At 43.3% G+C, this 18702-nt stretch overlaps 1 protein-coding gene across 1 annotated transcript in view; it reads right to left on the reverse strand.

Moving 5' to 3' along the window:
- The window catches only part of LOC115017741 (calsyntenin-2-like), a 124356-nt gene that overhangs the window by 38731 nt on the left and 66923 nt on the right, over window positions 1–18702 (reverse strand). The window contains exons 6-8 of the mRNA XM_029446428.1: window positions 9397–9582; window positions 7368–7625; window positions 6677–6798 (exon numbers count right to left, since the gene is read on the reverse strand). Of these exons, the coding sequence (XP_029302288.1) occupies window positions 6677–6798; window positions 7368–7625; window positions 9397–9582 (566 nt within the window). The remainder of the gene's footprint in view (window positions 1–6676; window positions 6799–7367; window positions 7626–9396; window positions 9583–18702) is intronic.

Genomic DNA, 18702 nt, shown 5'->3' on the forward strand with positions numbered 1-18702 from the left:
GGGGCTCAGGTGGACAGACGAGACACGAATCAGGATTGGAACTGAACAGGGCAAAACGTCTGCATGCATCTCCGATAGACAGACATCGAGACCCTTCGAAAGATTGCATGTGTGTGTGTCAGCCAGTTGGCGCAGCAGAGCTCTAAATTTAGCCGGCTCTTTAGTACGAGTCATCTATCATTCAACGCGGTCCCTCCCATTAGGAGAGACATGCTGTGTGGGAGAGTGTTTTACAGACACAGATAAGGAAAGAGACAGAAACACTACAGGATCTGACTAAAATATGGGAATCTAAAGTATATTTTTCAGCTGTAAAGTTGGAAAGAATTGACATCAAAACCCAAACTTTCTTCAATAAGTAGGGCACCACGAGACTGTGCAAGAGGAACTACAGCATCAGTTGTTCAGCTTGAAGTGACAAAGCCCTCTAGCGGTCGTAGTATTTAGGACAGGAGACATGAGAGTGTAAGCTTACACACACAGGTACCTAACCTTAACAAACACCTTATTTCAACCCTGTGGTCTTGTAAACAAGTGTAATGCCTGTCATTTCACTAACCTGTGTGATACTGTGTTAAAAAGAAAATGGCGCCATTATAATTTGCACTTTAATGTAACGCAGAAGAGGAGACAGCTGCATGTGCTAATGCTTTGTGCTCCTGCATGTGTTCCTGCTCTCAGACTCTCCCTCCTCTCCCAGCGAGACACAGGTTGTGCAGACCTAAATGCTTTTCTTGCAAAAAACCCCCATCTTTCTTTCCCCCCACTTTATAATAAAAACAACATCATTTCATAACCTCATCAGGTAGTGCAGTCCCTGAACATCCCATAATTTACTAACAAGGAGTTTCTGATGACAGCAGTCAACAACAGCACATGAGCAATTTGAAAACGCCAGATGCTCGGCGTTTAAATTGTGCTCAGGAGATGTTTGTTTTGACAGTAAGCCTGGACCGGTAAGGAGGCAACTATGGGGGACGATCATGCGGTTGCTATTCTCCATCTTTTATTGTCATGACTGAGAATACATTCAGCCCCATTGTTGATGTGCACAATGGATGTGAGCTCACACTTTGAGATACGCTTGGTAGCTTTGACACCCACGTGTGAAGATGGGGAAAGGAGCAAATGAATCAAATGTCAAAGACAAAAGTGCTTCAATTGGTATGAACTGAGTCGACTTTCCTAGCATGACACAAAGGCCCATGTTCTGTGTTGGAGAAGGTGCCACTTTAAAGCTCCACAAGTCACTATTTTTATTTGAACAATGTGTTAAATGACTATGTGCAGCGATGAAACACATAGTTATCGCCCCACTTTGCAGTTCCCCTCATCTCTACACAGCATTTTAGCATCTTTCAGCTCATTGTTAGGGTTCAGTCGCAGCACTCTCATCAGCATGCAGCAGGACACTGTTAAACCCACTGTCTGCTAACTACCGAGCACTAAACAGCCACACGGTTAGGGACTAAATGCCCTCGATGGGCGTGCAGTACGGCGAGTATGAGACTACAAACCATTTATATAAACATTGACAAAGCCCATTGTAGCCGTCTCACCTGCTTTACCTTCCCTGACTGCATTAAGGACACGCAGGCCTTTAAACCTGTCAGATGTACAATACACTTCATGGAGGGTAACAGATTACATTTCATATTTTCCACTGCTGTCCACTAAATCAGAGAAAGTCCCCCTGAGGTTTTGCATGATTGGTTTCCTGAATAAAATAAGTGTTTTCCACGGGGTAGCCGAAGGTAATGAGGTAACTTCCACATTCAATTTAGACTCCTGGTAGAAACATCATTTAGATCTCAATTTTCTTAGTATTCTTTTTCCCCTGTTCTTTTCACAGATGAAAAGCTTGAGGTGACTTCTCATTGATTTTTCTTCCTCTCGCCAAAGTCCCTCCGCCCCGTCAGACGAGGACACAATGCAGGCTTTGTTCTAACTGTACACAGAGCGTTTCCATTTGTCTCTCTACGTGGGGCCAATTATCAAACTCTACGGAAGCAGTGAAAACCAGTCAACAGAAATGAGACCTTTTTACGGTTGTAATTGGCCGGATCCTGTATCCTGTCTGCATGTAATGAACCGTCTCACTGTAGCCATTCTGACTGTGGCTCATGCTAACGTTGCACTTTCGGGAAAGCAGCGTGAGTATCCTTTCACGTGAAACGTTTCAAACGTCTCAGGGTCCATACGGGTGAACACAGAGCCCCATGCGTACGCAGCTGTTGCTAACTGTATGGGATCTACTTGTGTGGCATACAGTCAACCAAGCTAGCTGTTTGGTTAGCATAATAAGTATTTGTGTAGGCCGACCTGGAAGTTAGCATCGCACTGGTTCACTTTTATCTATTTTATTTTGGATTATAATACAAAATAATATATAAAAAGATTATGACACTTACACGTTTTGCTATAAACAAACTACAAACTATTCACATGACTTCACAATTCCTCGAAGACCCAAATTCAAAGAAAAGAAAAAGGTAATTTAACACACTTTAGGGTTTTAGGACAAATTTCTGCACCACTCTTACATATTCTTTTATATATAATATGACTCAACAGAAATGCATAAGAGGCTTTAGTTGCTGCTGATCTGCACATGCATCCCTCTCCTGTTCATGTAAATGTATTCAGAGAGGTTTCGGAGGCTCATGCTGCTCTCCCCAATGCACATTGTTTCACCAGGCTTGTGTTTACCAAATGTATGTAACACAGGTGCAAAGTAGGCCTACACAGTTAGCATGACCCACATTCAGAACAGCCAGAATTAAAAGAGTAAAGATCTAAAAATAGCGTAATTTCCGCTGAAGATGAAAATGTTTGAGGAGCTTCTTTAAAATAACACAGAACAATGAGAAATGTGTTGTTAAGAAATCCAGAGGAATCTTCCCCAACAGATTCCTCTGGGCGTATTGCAAAACAAACAAGAACGCTATCAACCTATAACGTAGCTTCCCTCCCTTGAATGAAATGCTTGGCCAAAGTAATGTTACTCTCGATCAATGCAATAACAAAGCTTCACATGCTGGGAATAAACTGAACCAAAGGGTGTTGGTGCGCGAGTTTTTCTTTCAGCCGGTGAATTACCTGGAATTGTGAGCCAAAGGCTATTTTTTGAACCGTGCAGACTCGATCAAAAACCCTACATAGTTACAACACATGCAGTGGCTCCTTCAACACCGGCTCATGCAGGAAGCAGCTTGGAGATTGACAGCCTCCTTTGAGACGTGTGAATGCAAATCTGCCGTTAAAGAATATGACACAGAAGACACATTCAATAGAGACTCAATGCAAAGCGCTTCTGTGAAGTCAATAAAACCTTGGGCCATCTCTCTCAACAATACACACCGCACAGATAGCAACGCTTAAAATACTGAATCACACTGAGTACAATAGGTCTGTACACATGAAGCCATACGGCCTTAAACTGCTCTGTGCCTGCTATTAACAGATAGTACCTTCATTTTGTTTCAGCAAGTAAAACTAATATCTGCAACCATCTCCCCCCCCCCTTCCATTCATTAGGTAGTGACTTGCCTGATTGGATTGTATGAGAAATTAATTGGACTTGTGTGATAAACCAATGTAGGAAGAGGAGGAGATTCTTCGGTGGAAGGGTTCTCTGGGCTGGAGTTCATTTTGTTTAAAAGACATTAGCAGATGAAGAGGAAGCGGCGAGAAGGCGAGGGGAGATAGCAACTTAATGAAAGTTTCCTTTCCTTCCCCTGCGGTTTCAGAGACAACTATTAACAAGAGGGAGGAAGATCAGAAAGAGAGGACGTATAAAGAGAAGAAGATTCCAAAAAAGTGTTCAGGAAACTCAGTTTAACAACTATTGTTCAGCCTGTTTCAAAGACATGTGGTGCCAGCATCCGTTTGTTATCACCTAGAGGTAATAAAAAAAAGAAAATTGAGATCAATTTAGACAAGGCCACAGAACTAACTAACTATCTAAATATTTTTATTAACCGTAAAAGTGTCAGATTCCAACCTAATCTACCAACTGTAATTTCATCAAATGAGGAGACCAAGTTAAATGTGTGACGTCTGGCATTTTATCATAAGTGATCGACGCTTTAGGGCACTAGAATTACCACAAACAAGAGAACATTGCTCCCTCTGTCCTGGAAACAGCATTCAGCCCTCTGTGCAGGTTGCATACGTCAGAGTGTCTAACAGCAGATAACAGGGAGCTGTGCTTTCAGCGCAAACTAACAAATGCCACCTTGTAGAAAAGGCTGATGGCTAAAAGCTTTTTAAAACATCACCTTGTATAAAGACTAATGTCTCTCTGATGCAAGCACAGCAGTGGTTTGAGCTAAATGCTAATGTCATCTTGCTAACATGCTCACAATGCATTAACATGGTTAATGGTGAACAGACTGCTTTTATATAGTGCTTTTCCAATCTTTCCAATCATTCATTCACACACAGAGTAAGAGGCTACCATACAAGGTGCAGCTTGTCAGTAGTGATAACCATTCACACACACCATCAGGTTTTCCCAAGGACACTTGACTGGGCTGGGGCTGGGGATCGATGCACCGACCTTGCGACTGGTGGCTGCCCACCTCCTGAGCCACAGCCACCCATGCTGATGATAAACTAGTATAATGTTTACCATGTTAACCATCTTGTTTTAGCATGTTAGCATTCAAAGATGTGCTAATTATACACAAAGTACAGCTGGAGCTGTATATATAATATTAAAAACATTTAGAATTTGACCAGATGATTGAACACTGATGGGATCAACAGAATGGATGTCTGCACCAAATGTTATGGAAATCTATCCGATTGCTTTTGAGACATTTCACTAAAAAACTAAATGTCAACCTCAGAAGAAAAGTCACCAGAATTCATCCTCTTGGGACCAAAAATGTCCGTAGCAAAGTTATGTGCAAGTCCATCCAGTAGATATATTTCACTGGATAAGTGAAAACTTTGACCTGCTGGTGGTAACAAACTCAGACACCAAGAAGAGGGACTCTAAACTTTCTCTTATTTACATTTTATTTATGAAGTTTATCAGCCAAGCGTTGACTTTAAGTGGTTTAACGGCTTCTCCATACTGTCAGAAACAAAAAGGGTCAACAAATACACACGCTGTAAAATGTGAATGGAGGAGAAAACTGAAAACAAAGTATCCGATTGAAATTCCTCTAGACGATGCCTCACGCTCGCCATGTGTCATCAGCAGGCTGATGGACGACCTCTTTCATGCTCCCCCCCCCCAATCAAGACCAGTGATGTGTCCGATCAAATTAGCCCTGGGTGCTCCATCTGGATGTCCAGACTCAGCTGTGCCTCTCTCCCCTGAATCAAATGTCCTTGCTGGGCGAGCGTGAGGTCTTGCGTGTCGAGGTGACCTGTCTGACTTTAAGACAGCGTCTTTGATCAACAGACAGCTGCTGTCTTCACACACACACACACACACACACACACACACACACACACACACACACACACACACACACACACGTACTGTGGTGAGCATGCTTTTGCCTCTCTTTGCTAGTTGCTTGTGTATTCAAGTATCCATCTTTTTAAAGGATCTGGATCATGTGACTATAAAGCAAGGAGTCTCCGTGTGTATGTGGGTATGTCCTCGAAGAAATCTCGAGAACCATTAGTCCGATGTGCTTCACATTTGGTAGGTGTATTGCTGGAGACCCAAGGGAGAGCTTTATGGAATTTGGTGCAATTTGGACACATATTAATACATTTTTGATAAACAGTCGAACAGCGCTCTGTGCATTAGCAGGGGTGGGGCTTCAGGGCTCTGAGTCCAGACTGGCTCATTGACTGCAGTTCACTTTTGCTGCAGGATGTTAGATACACTAACGTTACAGAGATGCTGTATAACTAACATTATATACATGGAGCACGAGCGGATAGCCTACAAGAACAGCGCCACCCGAAAAATACCTCCGTCATGTTGAGTGAAACTGTATTTCACTGGTGTTTCTGAGCAGGCTCGTATTGCTCATGGCCCGAGGAAGCACGTTATTGAGTGTGAAGTTCTCGAAGGAAGCCACATGCCAAACATTCGGTCCGTTCTCAACAGGCATGTTTTGCAACGACACTGCACTAGTTGAAGCGGTGACACTTTCTGGCAGCGTGTTTCTAATTCTAAAGCCATGTCAGGTAACACGTTTTTTTATATCTGGAAATATTTGATTCCTTAGATAAATCAGGCAACGGCAGAGGAGAACAAGTCAAGAAGAGCTCTGGCTGTAATAAAGTACCAACAGGTACTTTAAGTCTTTTTTTGAGGATTCACTAAATCCATTAAAGAACTTCATGGTTATTAAGTAGAGTGGTATGAGAGTTTTCCAAATTAATTGGGGTTAATGAAAAGGTTAGACTTTTATTATGAAGGATTTATAGTGCAGACAAGCACCACAGCGCTCGTGTGTACACGCAAACACTCACAACCAGTTAGTGAGGACTGTGGACTGATCTGTGCTTCTCACTCCCTTGTGAACCTTAAGCAACACTTAATGAACCACAGGATACAAGATACAGACCAATATGGATAAACCAAGAGTGGACGTTTGATCCAGGCTCGAGGCTTCTGCCCAGCCTGTGATAGTTGAGGTATAAACTGTCACTTGTGTCTTGTGTCACACGAGTTCCCCTGTCGGCCGTATGTTTGTCTCACCTGCTCCAGCTTCCAGTGGAACTCGGCCGGTCTGAAGGTGTCCACCTGGGTGAAGTCTCTCCTCAGCAGAAACACCAGGCGGCAGTTATGGACATACAGCGAGTAGTGATGACGGTTCATCTCTGTGGGTGGGGGGGGGGGGGAGAAAGAGGAGTAGGACCAGGGATCAGATCATCAAACCTACTCACTGTCAGCTCAACCCAACGTGCAGCTTCATGAAAGCTGGGACGGCAGTACTGCTTCGCCAAATATGTCAAGGTCATGTCACATCATTTTTCTCTTTGAGCAAAGCATGCTAATGACTTTGTTGTGCTGCATCATTACATCGCTCTCAACTTTGTTTGGTGAAACAGTTTTTCCTACTGAACTAAATCCTTTGTGCATTTGTTGGGGAACTATTTTCTGCTGCGGATTGATACACATCTGGTGCTCTATTGAGCATGAACATTCCTGCAGCAGGATGGAGCACGCATGTGGCAGTAACTAACAATGAACTACATTGCTCCTGTTCTTTATTATTATATGTATTAAGACACATGTCACAAAGCTCTTTGTCACAGAGGAATAATATCTCAGGCACGAGCTACACAGACAATACTTCAATTCATTGTTTTTGGCTTTTCATTGGATTTGTTGACAACAAGGAACATATAGAACTTTATTATTAATTGCACTTATATAAGACACTCACCAGTCTTGTCGGAGTTACAGAGTAGAGTCTCCTTCTCAGCTCGGAGCCCAGGACTGGGTCCGTGCTTCATCCAGGTTGCGATGGTGAACTGGTCCGTCAGATTCTGGGGTACCACCCAGTCCGGGATCTTAGCGGCCTGATGACCGTCAAACCTGAAGATCAAGTCACTGTCCCTGCCACTGTCGGTCACAAGGGAAGCCGTCCAGTTGGTGGCAGCGCTGGGGGCAGGCAGAAGGTCAGTGCTGCCCGAGGAGGCCCCTGGGGTCATCGTCGTGGAAACAAATAAGAGATGCAACGGAAGATGTGTCAATAACAATCACGGCGGATATGCGGTGTACTTATATTGGCCTAACCTTGGCTATGATTACTTATGAGTGAGGCAGATGGCAGGACTTAATATGTAATCAATGGGCCGAGATGGATAGAGGATGTGGGTATTGATTCAGGGCAAATGAAACTGACTTTTAAAAAGGAAAGATGTGACTCATCGTTCCTATATTTAGAACAAAGCTCACCAATAAAATGCCCCAAAGACAGAGAGGACATATTGACCGAGTACTCTGGTAACACATGAGAGAAGATACGGCGAGAAAGGTGAGAAAGATGGCGCATGCTGTGGAGCAGCCAATCACATGACTTGTTTACAGCTGACACTTTTGTTATATGACATCCTGACAGTTCACTCCAATCTTTATTGAATAGCATTAAGCCATTCTCTTCCCTTTCTCCTCTTCTCTCCATCATTCCTCTGAGACAATCACCTCAATATGTTGAGTCCTGAACGATCTTTGTTTCAAACTGTCACCTTGACAAACATTAAGGTCTGCCATGCTGTTCACATTGCTGCTCGACGTATTTGACATGCCCTTAGCGATCAGTCTTTGCCCTCTGTGTGACAGAGAAACATGTATTTCATGCCTTTAAACCACATTTATAAATCATTTGTAACATCTTATGGATGGTAATAAATCAAAGTGATAAGGGAACCTTCTGTTCCGAGGAAAAATGGGCAATGTCAGAATTGTCTCCCTTGGCCGGCGCACAATTGCAACATGCATCTGTTCATTGCTGCTAATAACATAACGTTAGCACATTAATTGATGTTTTTGTAAAGCTCTGTTTTTCTCTGCCTCGTACTTATGCCAGTGTCGATGTTCTGACTCCAGTAATTAGATTCCCTCAGTAAATAAATACGCATCGACTTCTCCAACACCCAGCTGCAGCCTTCTCTTTACCCGATGTCTTTGTACATTATCTCAAATTGATTGTGCTTTAAAAAAGCAATTACAATTTATTCTATTCGCTATCAGATAATGATTATGAGGTGCCTGAAAAGGACTCTTTAGTGGTGAACCATGCATGGACCAGGAGCCAGGGGAGGCAGGGAGGGGATGCTATGCATTCAGATGAGCTGGAATGGGGCATGTGAAGGCCGTTAGTCAGAGATGATGACTCCAGCCCCCCTGCTGGCTGTGCAGTGTGGGCAGGGAGGGGGGAGCGGGTAGACTCGGCTGCTTTGTTAGCGCTCTGGGCACCGACACGGCAACTCGGCTGCTCATCAGTCACCGAAGAGAAAGCGTGGTTGCATCTAAGGCAGCTAATGCCCTCGCTCCGCCACATCATTAGTGACACAGCTTTAAGTTGCTATTCTGGTGCCTTCATTTAGCACAGGGGTTTACAGGGACACAAGCGAAGATAAGAAAGCAACATGGCCTGGGAGCTTTCAGATGTTGGTTTGGAAAGGGCAGAGAACGGCACCTCAGGCGCCGTCTGACCCTGCTCCTCCGACTGTGGTTTCCACAGATGCTTTTAGCAGCAGCTTACTTCAAATTCATTGCACTCGCTTTCAGTTTGCCGCCTCAGTCAGAAGTCATCTTTGATCAGGCATCTACACTATATTCCACATACCCACCACCATCCTAAAAGCAACAGGTCCAACTCTCATGTGATTTACTTACAAGTCCAGAAACGCACAATCACGCACGGTTATTCTAATCACAACAGAAAAGTCTTTGTTTGTAGAACCAACCACAGAGTTTCTGGAGAGACTTCTCAGAGTAGGTCTCGCGGTCGCAGCCTTTCCCGATGTGACTGGTCTGCAGCTCCACTGTAGTCCTCACCGACGACAGCGGCCCGCCACAGGTCTCCAGGTGCATTTTAGGAAACAGCTGCTTACTTCCTGTTCCTGGCTCATAGTCCACTCGCTTATTCCAATCTAGGAAAAGAGGGCGACGGAGTAATAGTGTTAGAGACAGCAGAGAGGGTAGATTAAACAACAAACTGTAATGGAAACACCAAACTGTTGCCGATGATTATCTGTAATGACATATCATTTTCACAAGCCCACTTTGGCTTTTTATTGCATGTTTTTTGCCTCATTTTGTCCACTTAGGCTGCCATCAAAACAAGACTCCATCTCCAATGTTTCACTGTCACTGATATTTCTGGCATCACGACTCAATATCCCCCTGGCAGAATGGGGTTGGCTAATACAATTGCTGCATTGTTGTTGGAGTACAGTGCCTGCATTTGTGGCAGTAGTCATTACGGTTTCACTGTCAGCTGTAAATTGTGTTTTCTGTCCAGGCAGGCTATTATTTGTGCAATGGTGATGTTTCTGCTTTTCACTTCCTTATTTTCCAGCCTTTGTGCTGTGGATGTGTGGTTGACTGCACGGTCTCGTCGGGAGAATTCACTGCACAATGATATTGCCTGTTTAGTGTTTATAGGAATTTTGCTTGCAGTGATCCCATCTCAATCATTATCAGGTTAAAACTGGGTACCCAGCACATCCAGCATCAGCTCAGTCAGCCTTTCAGTCTGGTTACCTTCTTCTGTAACACGGTTGCATCATCTCAGTATGAATCTACTTCTTTAAGAGAAAACTATACCACCTCAAAATTAATTGGGAACCAATCTCTCAACCATCCATCAGTGTTGTTTGCTAGTTGCTAGTTTGCAAGTTCCCATCCATCCATCCATCTGTCTGTCGATCCTGCAAGCATCGCTAGCTTGGCGCTGGAGGGATGCGCATGAAGCCGAGCTGACTGGAGAAGAAGAAAGGGAGAAGCTCTTTGTTGCTCACCAGCCTGTTAAATCTGTCATGTTCGCTTCCTCACACACCACCTCATGCTCGAACACGTACACACACTGCATCTGTTTTGTAGTTGATTTACCACCTCCAGACTGCGCGGGCTGTGGGCTGCAACAGCACCGCTACTATGGGATTGTCAGTGGCTGTGATGAGAATAGACACAAACAATGGTGCGCGGTAAACGAGAACAGAAACACACGAATGAGCACAAAAAAAAGATACAAACCCAAAAGGCTCTTCTGATTTATGCTTTCTGTGTCTTTCTCTCGCACACTATTACTGTATATACAGCTACAGCGATGTCCTCCCACCTGTTGATTACCCCTACATGCCTCCCCCTACCCTGCTGTCCACTTCGTAGGTCCATGGCTCAACGCTAATCAGGATTAGCAAGCTGACAGTTCAAGTCCAAGTGTTTTGATCCATCAACACGAGGATGAAGCAGATGAAGCAGATATATTCATGAGAGTGATTTAAGGCTCACAAGGGAGTAGGAAGCTTGGATCAGTCCACAGTCCTCACTAACTGGTTGACCACGCCCATGGTTGGTTAACCCTAACCCTAACCCTAACCCCTTAAGAGGTTAATAAAAAATAATCCTGGTTGATCAGTTATTCGTTCATTGGCTTCTCTCTCTTTACACTTTGATAAATTGAACTCCCTTTGTCTCTTTCTCTGTTTTCTACCATCAAGCGGAACAATTAGCCACGAGTTAGATGACAAGATCGATTTTGTACTGGGTTAAATAAATGACATACAACATCTTGATAAGTGACCTTAAATTAAGTGAACCATGTCTCCGAGCTGCAGCTTCACATTGCACATAGATGTGTGTGTGTGTGTGTGTGTGTCTGATCCACTGGATGTATTCTGGGTTTATAAGCCTGACATGTCTGCACATCTCACGTGGCATTCTCCTCCCTTTCCACTCTCTACTTTGCATTAGTGCCACCCGAGACGATTTTGATTGGTTTAAAAACAATAAATGCAAACCGTTTTTCCCTCGTATACCAGAATGTAAATATATGCAGCCAGACCTTTCTTTATCGCTGACGCAGCACTGTGGAGATAGGACTGGCGTTCCGAGACTAGTTTGCTGAAATGGTTTTCTGGCCTTTGTTTTTGCTATTCCGTGCTAAGTAAAGGAATGACCCTGCAGCTTTTACATTCAGGTGTGAGTGAGGGTGTAGCAGATGCTGTGGTAAGAGCACACTCTGCCAAGTCGTGGCTTTAACACTGCCGAGCGAGAGGAGAGGGGAGAGCCTGCAAGGATGCACGGGAAGGAGTGAGGGAGCACGGAAGGATAAATGAGGAGTAATGGGTCGAGGATGTAATGTGCATATAGATGTAAGGAATGGGTTGGGTTGAGTTTGGAAGTCGACGATTAAGATTTATGAGTTTGAAAGCATCGAACAATCATGAGGGATCGAGAACGCTGTCTGAGGTGGTTTCACTCATCATCTATTAATAGTTTTTAATCTCATGGAGTGAACGTCAGTAGACTATTTGTCTAGAGGGGGCAGTGACCAACATCCATTCACTACTCCTGGTACCTTCACACACACACACACACACACACACACACGCACACTCACACGCACCTACTTTGATATATCTTGTTATGTTGACGGTTGTTGACAGAGGCTGGCAAACCTCAGGACTTTAAGGATGGTAATGTTGGTTGACTGCAGTCGGTCACCTTCAGGTCAAACTTGAACTTGTCCAGTGTGTCCAATTTTAATTGGTTGTTCATGACCAAATTCAGCCTCAGCTGTACTTTGCGTTTAGTGCTAACTAGCATATGCTAGCAAGCTAAAATGCTAAACAAAGATGGCGACCGTAGTTAACGTAAGTTGCTAAACTTCAGCATGTTATGTAATGCCGAATATCTCCCCACGGTCAGATAGACGACGTGCAATGTGTTCAACATGGACATGGTTCTCAGCACCATCCATACAACTTCTGAGGTTTATGCCAGAACAGCATTTACAGATTTAAGTTCAGCTTTGAATACGATCAGGACCGACATTTTATTAAATTGACTTTTTAAACTTGATACCAACGTGCACTGTTGATCAAAGGCTTTTTATGTGACCCCTCCCAACGAGTCTCTGCACACGGCTCCCTGTCTCAAGGAATCATTTTGAACACCGGGTTACCCCAAGGTCGCGTTTTATCTCCTGTACTTCTCTGTATATAAATGAACTGCAGATCTTTGACATGTCAACGATGGGTTTAATGTTTGAGGGTAATGATGATTTAGAGAGTTCCTACATTAAGCACATCAACAATCCATTAACATTGTGTCATGAAGAGGGCTTTGCTCATACACGCTAGAAAGACCAAGGGACTCGTTAACACCATGAGTGGGCAAACAATGAGTCGGCCAATTACAATCACCGGCCAAGCTGTGGAGGCGGTTGACCAAGCAGGACGGTTTGGATATTCAGGATTGATTTTAGACCCCACACTCTTTATTCTTAAGAAGGCAGAAAAGTAGCTTCGACTTGAGCAAAGATGTCCTGAGGATGGTTTACACCAGTGTAGTGGAAACTATAACTTCCTACAAGATCACATGCTGCCTCACAAAAACTCTTCTGCCAGCATGATTATACAGAACCTCCCGAGACAGCCGGTTGAGCTGCAGACTTAACACACCAGGAGGAAAAGCAACGTTCACTTCACGATTAATTCAAATAAATAATTGTAACTGCTGCTGTATTTTTATTATGTCTTTCTAAGATATGTATGAATTGTTAATATTTTTGCACTTTCATCCATTTGGCCCATTTTTAAAACTTATTTATTGTTTTTTATCTCATCTTTTCTAACCAATGCCTGAGAAGGTTTTTAAATGTATGTATGTCTGTGAAGCTGAAGACACATTTTACTCAGATTGTTAGCATGCTAATTTTAGCATTCAGCTCATTGCAGCCTCACACAGCCACTACAGCGAGGCTGCAGACTCTGAGTCCATGCTGTATCCTTACTCTGCACAATCTAACGTCACTGGTGTTTGTATAGTATATTGTATAGTAGGCTACAAACAACATTGAGCGTCTCTCCTGGCAGTCCTGATCACTACAGTCCCCTGTGGTTGCAATCTATTCTGTTGCTTCCTGAACGACTGAGAGAGTCACACACTGCAGCTGGTTGACACTCCTGTGTGTCAGAGGGCACAATGAATATATACATTTGTGGCTCTTTGGATATGCCGTCACACAGGTGTGTGTATTGAGTGCCACACCTTGTCACAGCACACTGATGCTCATTACACCAAGGTGTGCTTTAAAACGCTGGGTAATGGGCCCGTGAGTGACCCCACTGTGACAGAAGTTTATGATGAACGTCAACAGAGGGTCTGAAGTGCAAAGCCCTCAAATATAATGAGGAACGGACCCGCCGGTCGGAAGTGAACTGAGTTACAAGGAGCGTGGGAGCAGCACATCGTGAAAACAAATCAAAAGACCAAGCACGGCAGCAGATGTTCTTTCACACCAAAAGACACATTTATCTATCCCTCAATAGTAAGAGCTGAGGTAGAGGCTGTTGAAACAGTGTGTGACCACTGAAGCAGACATATGAACTGTTGTGGAGAGGAAAAGAAAATGAACAGAGATCCTGTCTCACCACGAAGCAAAAACATTTCGAAGACCCGTACAAATAACCTCATATCACTGATAAATATTGGGCCGTGGCATTTATCTTTAAGAATGGGAAACACTGCAGCAATAACATGAAACACAATCCTTTTCCAGAATTAAACTGGACTGCACTGTGTTTACAGGGACAAAGAGACACAGATGTCCTTTTTAAATGTTTGACTTCTGGGAGATAAAAAGCACCTTTATCACCATCCTTCTCTGCTACAGTGCATTGATTTAATACCACATGCATTATATAGAAACCATGTGTTATAGCTCATGGAATAACATATTCTCCTGCTGGCTGTGAAATATTAATCCTCTGGCCTCCTTGTGTTGTGCACCTGAGGCAGAGGCTTTCTTTACCGAAGTGAAATGTTTTGCTCTCTGGCGGCTCAGCCTTTTGTGTTTGTGACATTGAAAGGATTGCAGAGTATTCATGTTGCTCTGTGTGTTAAAACGAGTCTCTAAAGAACACCGTGTGCTTTAATTAAACTTCTTCAAACTCTGGAACTAAAAGCTTTCCATGACGCCGGGAACAAATGTCACCACAGAGAGAATGTACACATAATTATATTACTGTAGATCTTGGAGGTGCTTACTTTACTTGAGAATTATAATCTAATGTTCCTTTGTGCATTTCTGTTTTATACCTGCATTTACACTTTGATACTACTCTTGTCAACGTATCAGCATCGTGTGAGTTTACCTTTGCAGGCCTATTTAACATCTGTACACACACAGATAAAGATTCACATATGTTTTGCATCGTCACTCTGTACATGCACGCTCAGCCATCATAACAGGGTTTATTTCACAGCCTGTAAGAGTCTCTGCAGGACTCTGCTGACCCACAAGTGCAGCATGAGGAACACATTTACATACACATAGATAAGTATAAGGACTAACATCCAAACATCACACAGAAAGTACTTGCACAGTGTGATTTGGATGCCTACAGACGGAAGCACAAACACGTTCGGTACACATGCACTCACAACACACAGACTTGCACTGAAGCCCAGCTGTCTTTAAAGCAGTGTGGGTTTAACGGGAAGATTTCTGCTCTCTGGAGTTGTGTGCTTGCCTACAGTACACTGAGCAGAACTCACACAGCGCGCCAAATACTTTCTCTCTTTGTGAATTCGAGAGGAGGACGAGAAGCAGGGGAAGCAGGGCGGACATGAAAAGGATCATGTGGAAGTAGAAACCTCTCTCCAGGGCTGTGATCACGCAAAGACTTTTATGTGTGTTCGCAAGCGAGCAGCTTTTTTACGTTTCGCTGTAACCTGCATGCTTCCGTTTCCTCTACAGTAAGTCGTGCTGCATTATTACTGAGAGGTTATTGTTAATAAGTTAAGCCTTTAATAAGCTACCATTTGTATGTTCAGTATGGGCAGCGTTACAATGTAGCTGTACGGCGCTTAATTATGGGATTGCAGGTGTAACATGCTTTTAGCAGCTGAAGGGAAGAAGCTTACATATTTCACTTCACGTCATAAAATGCTCTTTACAAGTTTTAAAGCCATTTTCTGCAACTTCTGCACAATGCAATTTGTTTTTAACGTTTAAGTTTTTATATCTTTTGGATAATTTCTTTCCAACTTGCGTTCGTTAATGTAACGTAGGTTTGTCATGTTTCCCTCCTGCACTTTCATTGGATGCCGTCAGATTGGTTCAAACAAAGAGGAATGAATAACGTAAAGTGGAATCAGGAAATGAATTGATTTATGTCTCACTTTTTAAATAACATACTGTTTAATCTTTGGTGTAAAGTCCACGTGGAGTTGCGTGTGGCTGAGGCTGTTTGTAGGAAGACATTAGTTTGCCTCAAACTAACTTTATAGCATCTCTATGACGACATGCTTTTGCCTCTGTGCATCACAATTTGCCTTCACGTACCTTCAGATGACACTTTGTACACAACATACTGAACCTTTCAGTCCCTTTGTGATATCATTGAATATATATTTGTCTGTCAGAACTGAGTTTAGGACACTATAATCATTATGGTGTCCTAAACTCAGTTCTCATTATGTCATAACGTTGTGTGGCCTTTACAGTCGAGTCAAAAACAAGAGCTGAAATGTGGAAGTTGTTATTTCACTGGCTCCTCTGCAGGTTACACCGATGACCTCTAACCATTACAGTCTGTTGTTAATGCTACAAACCTGCTGGGATTACCAATTTACTAACTGTCTTAACAATGAGGGAAAAGCAAATGTAAGGAATCTTTAAATGCATCTTTAGAACTATTCTTTCTCACTGTAGGATGATTTGTGTTATATTGGCAGTGAAACAGACTATTTAGTTTTCCTTTTAGATTATGTGGATGTAAAACTGACACACAGATGATCTCACACACACACACACACACACACACACACACACACACACACACACACACACACACACACACACACACAGCGTACAGTATATGCACAGACTCAGCTCAGGTAAGTTTCCAACGTCCTCCTTAAAATGAAGGGTGTAAAAGGCAGAGAGTGAGAGATGGGCAGGAAGGGAAGATGGATATAGGTGCTTAAGAAAATGATGCATCATCACACTTTCACGCTGTTCCCCGTCTCAGGAGGGTGTGGAAGAGTGAGTGTGTGTGTGTGTGTGTCATCAGTAAGTTCTCGCATGCTTTTAAATATGTGTAGATGTGTGTACGTGTAGGATGATAGTTATGTGAACATTGTGTGTGTGTGTGTGTGTGTGTGTGTGTGTGTGTGTGTGTGTGTGTGTGTGTGTACATGCAAAAATGCTGACAGCACGCTCAAGTAGTCAGGGGGGGGTGTCGTCATTACTTGTCCCAGCCATCAGTGGAAGAGCCCATTTCCATTTGAAAGAGCACTCTGCCCCCTCTTCCTCCCTTTGCTCTCCTCCTCTGTCCTCCTTCACTGAGTGCCATCTTCCTGATTTCTCCTCTTCTTCCCTTTCCGTCTCTTTTACCCCACTATGCCCCAAAAGCATTCATTTTAATGCATTCATGCATGCTCTTTGAGCATCACACAACAGACTTTGCTCGTTTTTCCTTTCTTGAGTGCACCGAGAGCTCTTACTTGTTTCGCTGGAGCACGAGGCTCGCAACATAATAATGTCGGGCTTTTAAAGGTGTGGCTGAGAAAAGAAAAAGGCAAAACAAGTCAGAAAGTTGATGACTCGCTGTGTTGGGACGGGAACATCTCTTCCTTCCTGAAGGTTCATGATGGAAGCGTGATTAGAGGGATCTCTGAAGTACTAAATGCTAATGTTGTTCCTCATATAAACTCAAAGGTGATAATATTTCATGGTTTACAGCTTGTTTCTGACGACCTTCACTGCCACAAACAAATCAGTTATTGCAGGTTTATAATCAGTTTGATCGAAGCCCAATAGCACACACACCCTGACTCACTCAGTATTTTGACTTCCTGCTTTATAGATATAAATAGTTAGTATCAATGTAACGATCTGCTTGTTCTTTGGTGTCCTGTTTTATGTTGAAGTGTTCACTGCCCCTTGTTATATGTCTAGTGGTACTTCCTGTCTGTGTCTTTACCCTCCTCCTCTGATTGTTAATGTGTCCATTTACTCTGCCCTGGTGTTTTTGCCTTTCTCCTCCAGCTGTGTCTTGTTCCCTCGTTTGGTGTCTGTGTATTTATCCCCGTCTGCCCCACTATGTTTTGTTGGATTGTCATTCATGTTCTGCTCGTGTTCTGCTCGTGTTCTGCTCGTGTTCTGCTCGGTTTGTGTTACTTCGTATTTTTGTATTTTGTCAGCTTCGGCTTTATTTTCAATAAAGCTCGCTTTTTGTTAGAACCTCGTCCAGAGTACTGCATTTGGGTCCTCACCTTCACCTCAGCGTGACAATCAATATGATTATATATATATATATATATATATATATATATATATATATATATATATATAACTTCTAAAACACGTTTGAAAACATGTTAAATATGATAAATATCATCTGGCGTCACAGTCTGTTCTGTCGCCTCTGAGGTGACGGAAACATATTTCTATTACAACAGTCTTAGAAAAGTCTCTAACGGGATCATTTGTAATGAAATTGCACTTTCTGCTGGATTCTGTGGATCGTCTCCTAAAAGACCCCAATTTCATGTCTAGTGTAACTCTAATTCTTCAGCCCCCTTTGAGGATCGAGTGAAAATGACAATTTAATCCTGGGTGTTAGAGTGGAGACACTGAATCGGTAAAAAAAAGAGCCGAAAAGTGCTTTCTAAGGCTCTCCGCCTTCTCTTCTCTCCGCCTTTTATTTCCATCCCGCTCATGATGGCAGCACACTAAGCGGACTACTCGACCTCCTCTAGCTTCTCATGGTGGACCCCGAGGGACTGTACGCTGTAATCCTGCAGCATGTCTGCCCCGGGGGCCTGCTCTCCACTTTACAGAACGTTGCTCTTTAGTCACTAACCAGAGTCGTGTTGAGGGTCGACACTTAACTGTAGATCCACCGTCACGTGATCATTATGGTTTGCGAACAGAACAATACGGAGGATCCTCTCACTACGTGCTACGTACTGTATGTGCAAACCTTTGTTTCAGAAACCTACTCTCCTCACAAGAGGTATTGATGTGTGGTGCG

This window comes from Cottoperca gobio, chromosome 13, assembly GCF_900634415.1.
Source record: "Cottoperca gobio chromosome 13, fCotGob3.1, whole genome shotgun sequence".
NCBI classification, from domain to species: Eukaryota; Metazoa; Chordata; class Actinopteri; order Perciformes; family Bovichtidae; genus Cottoperca; species Cottoperca gobio.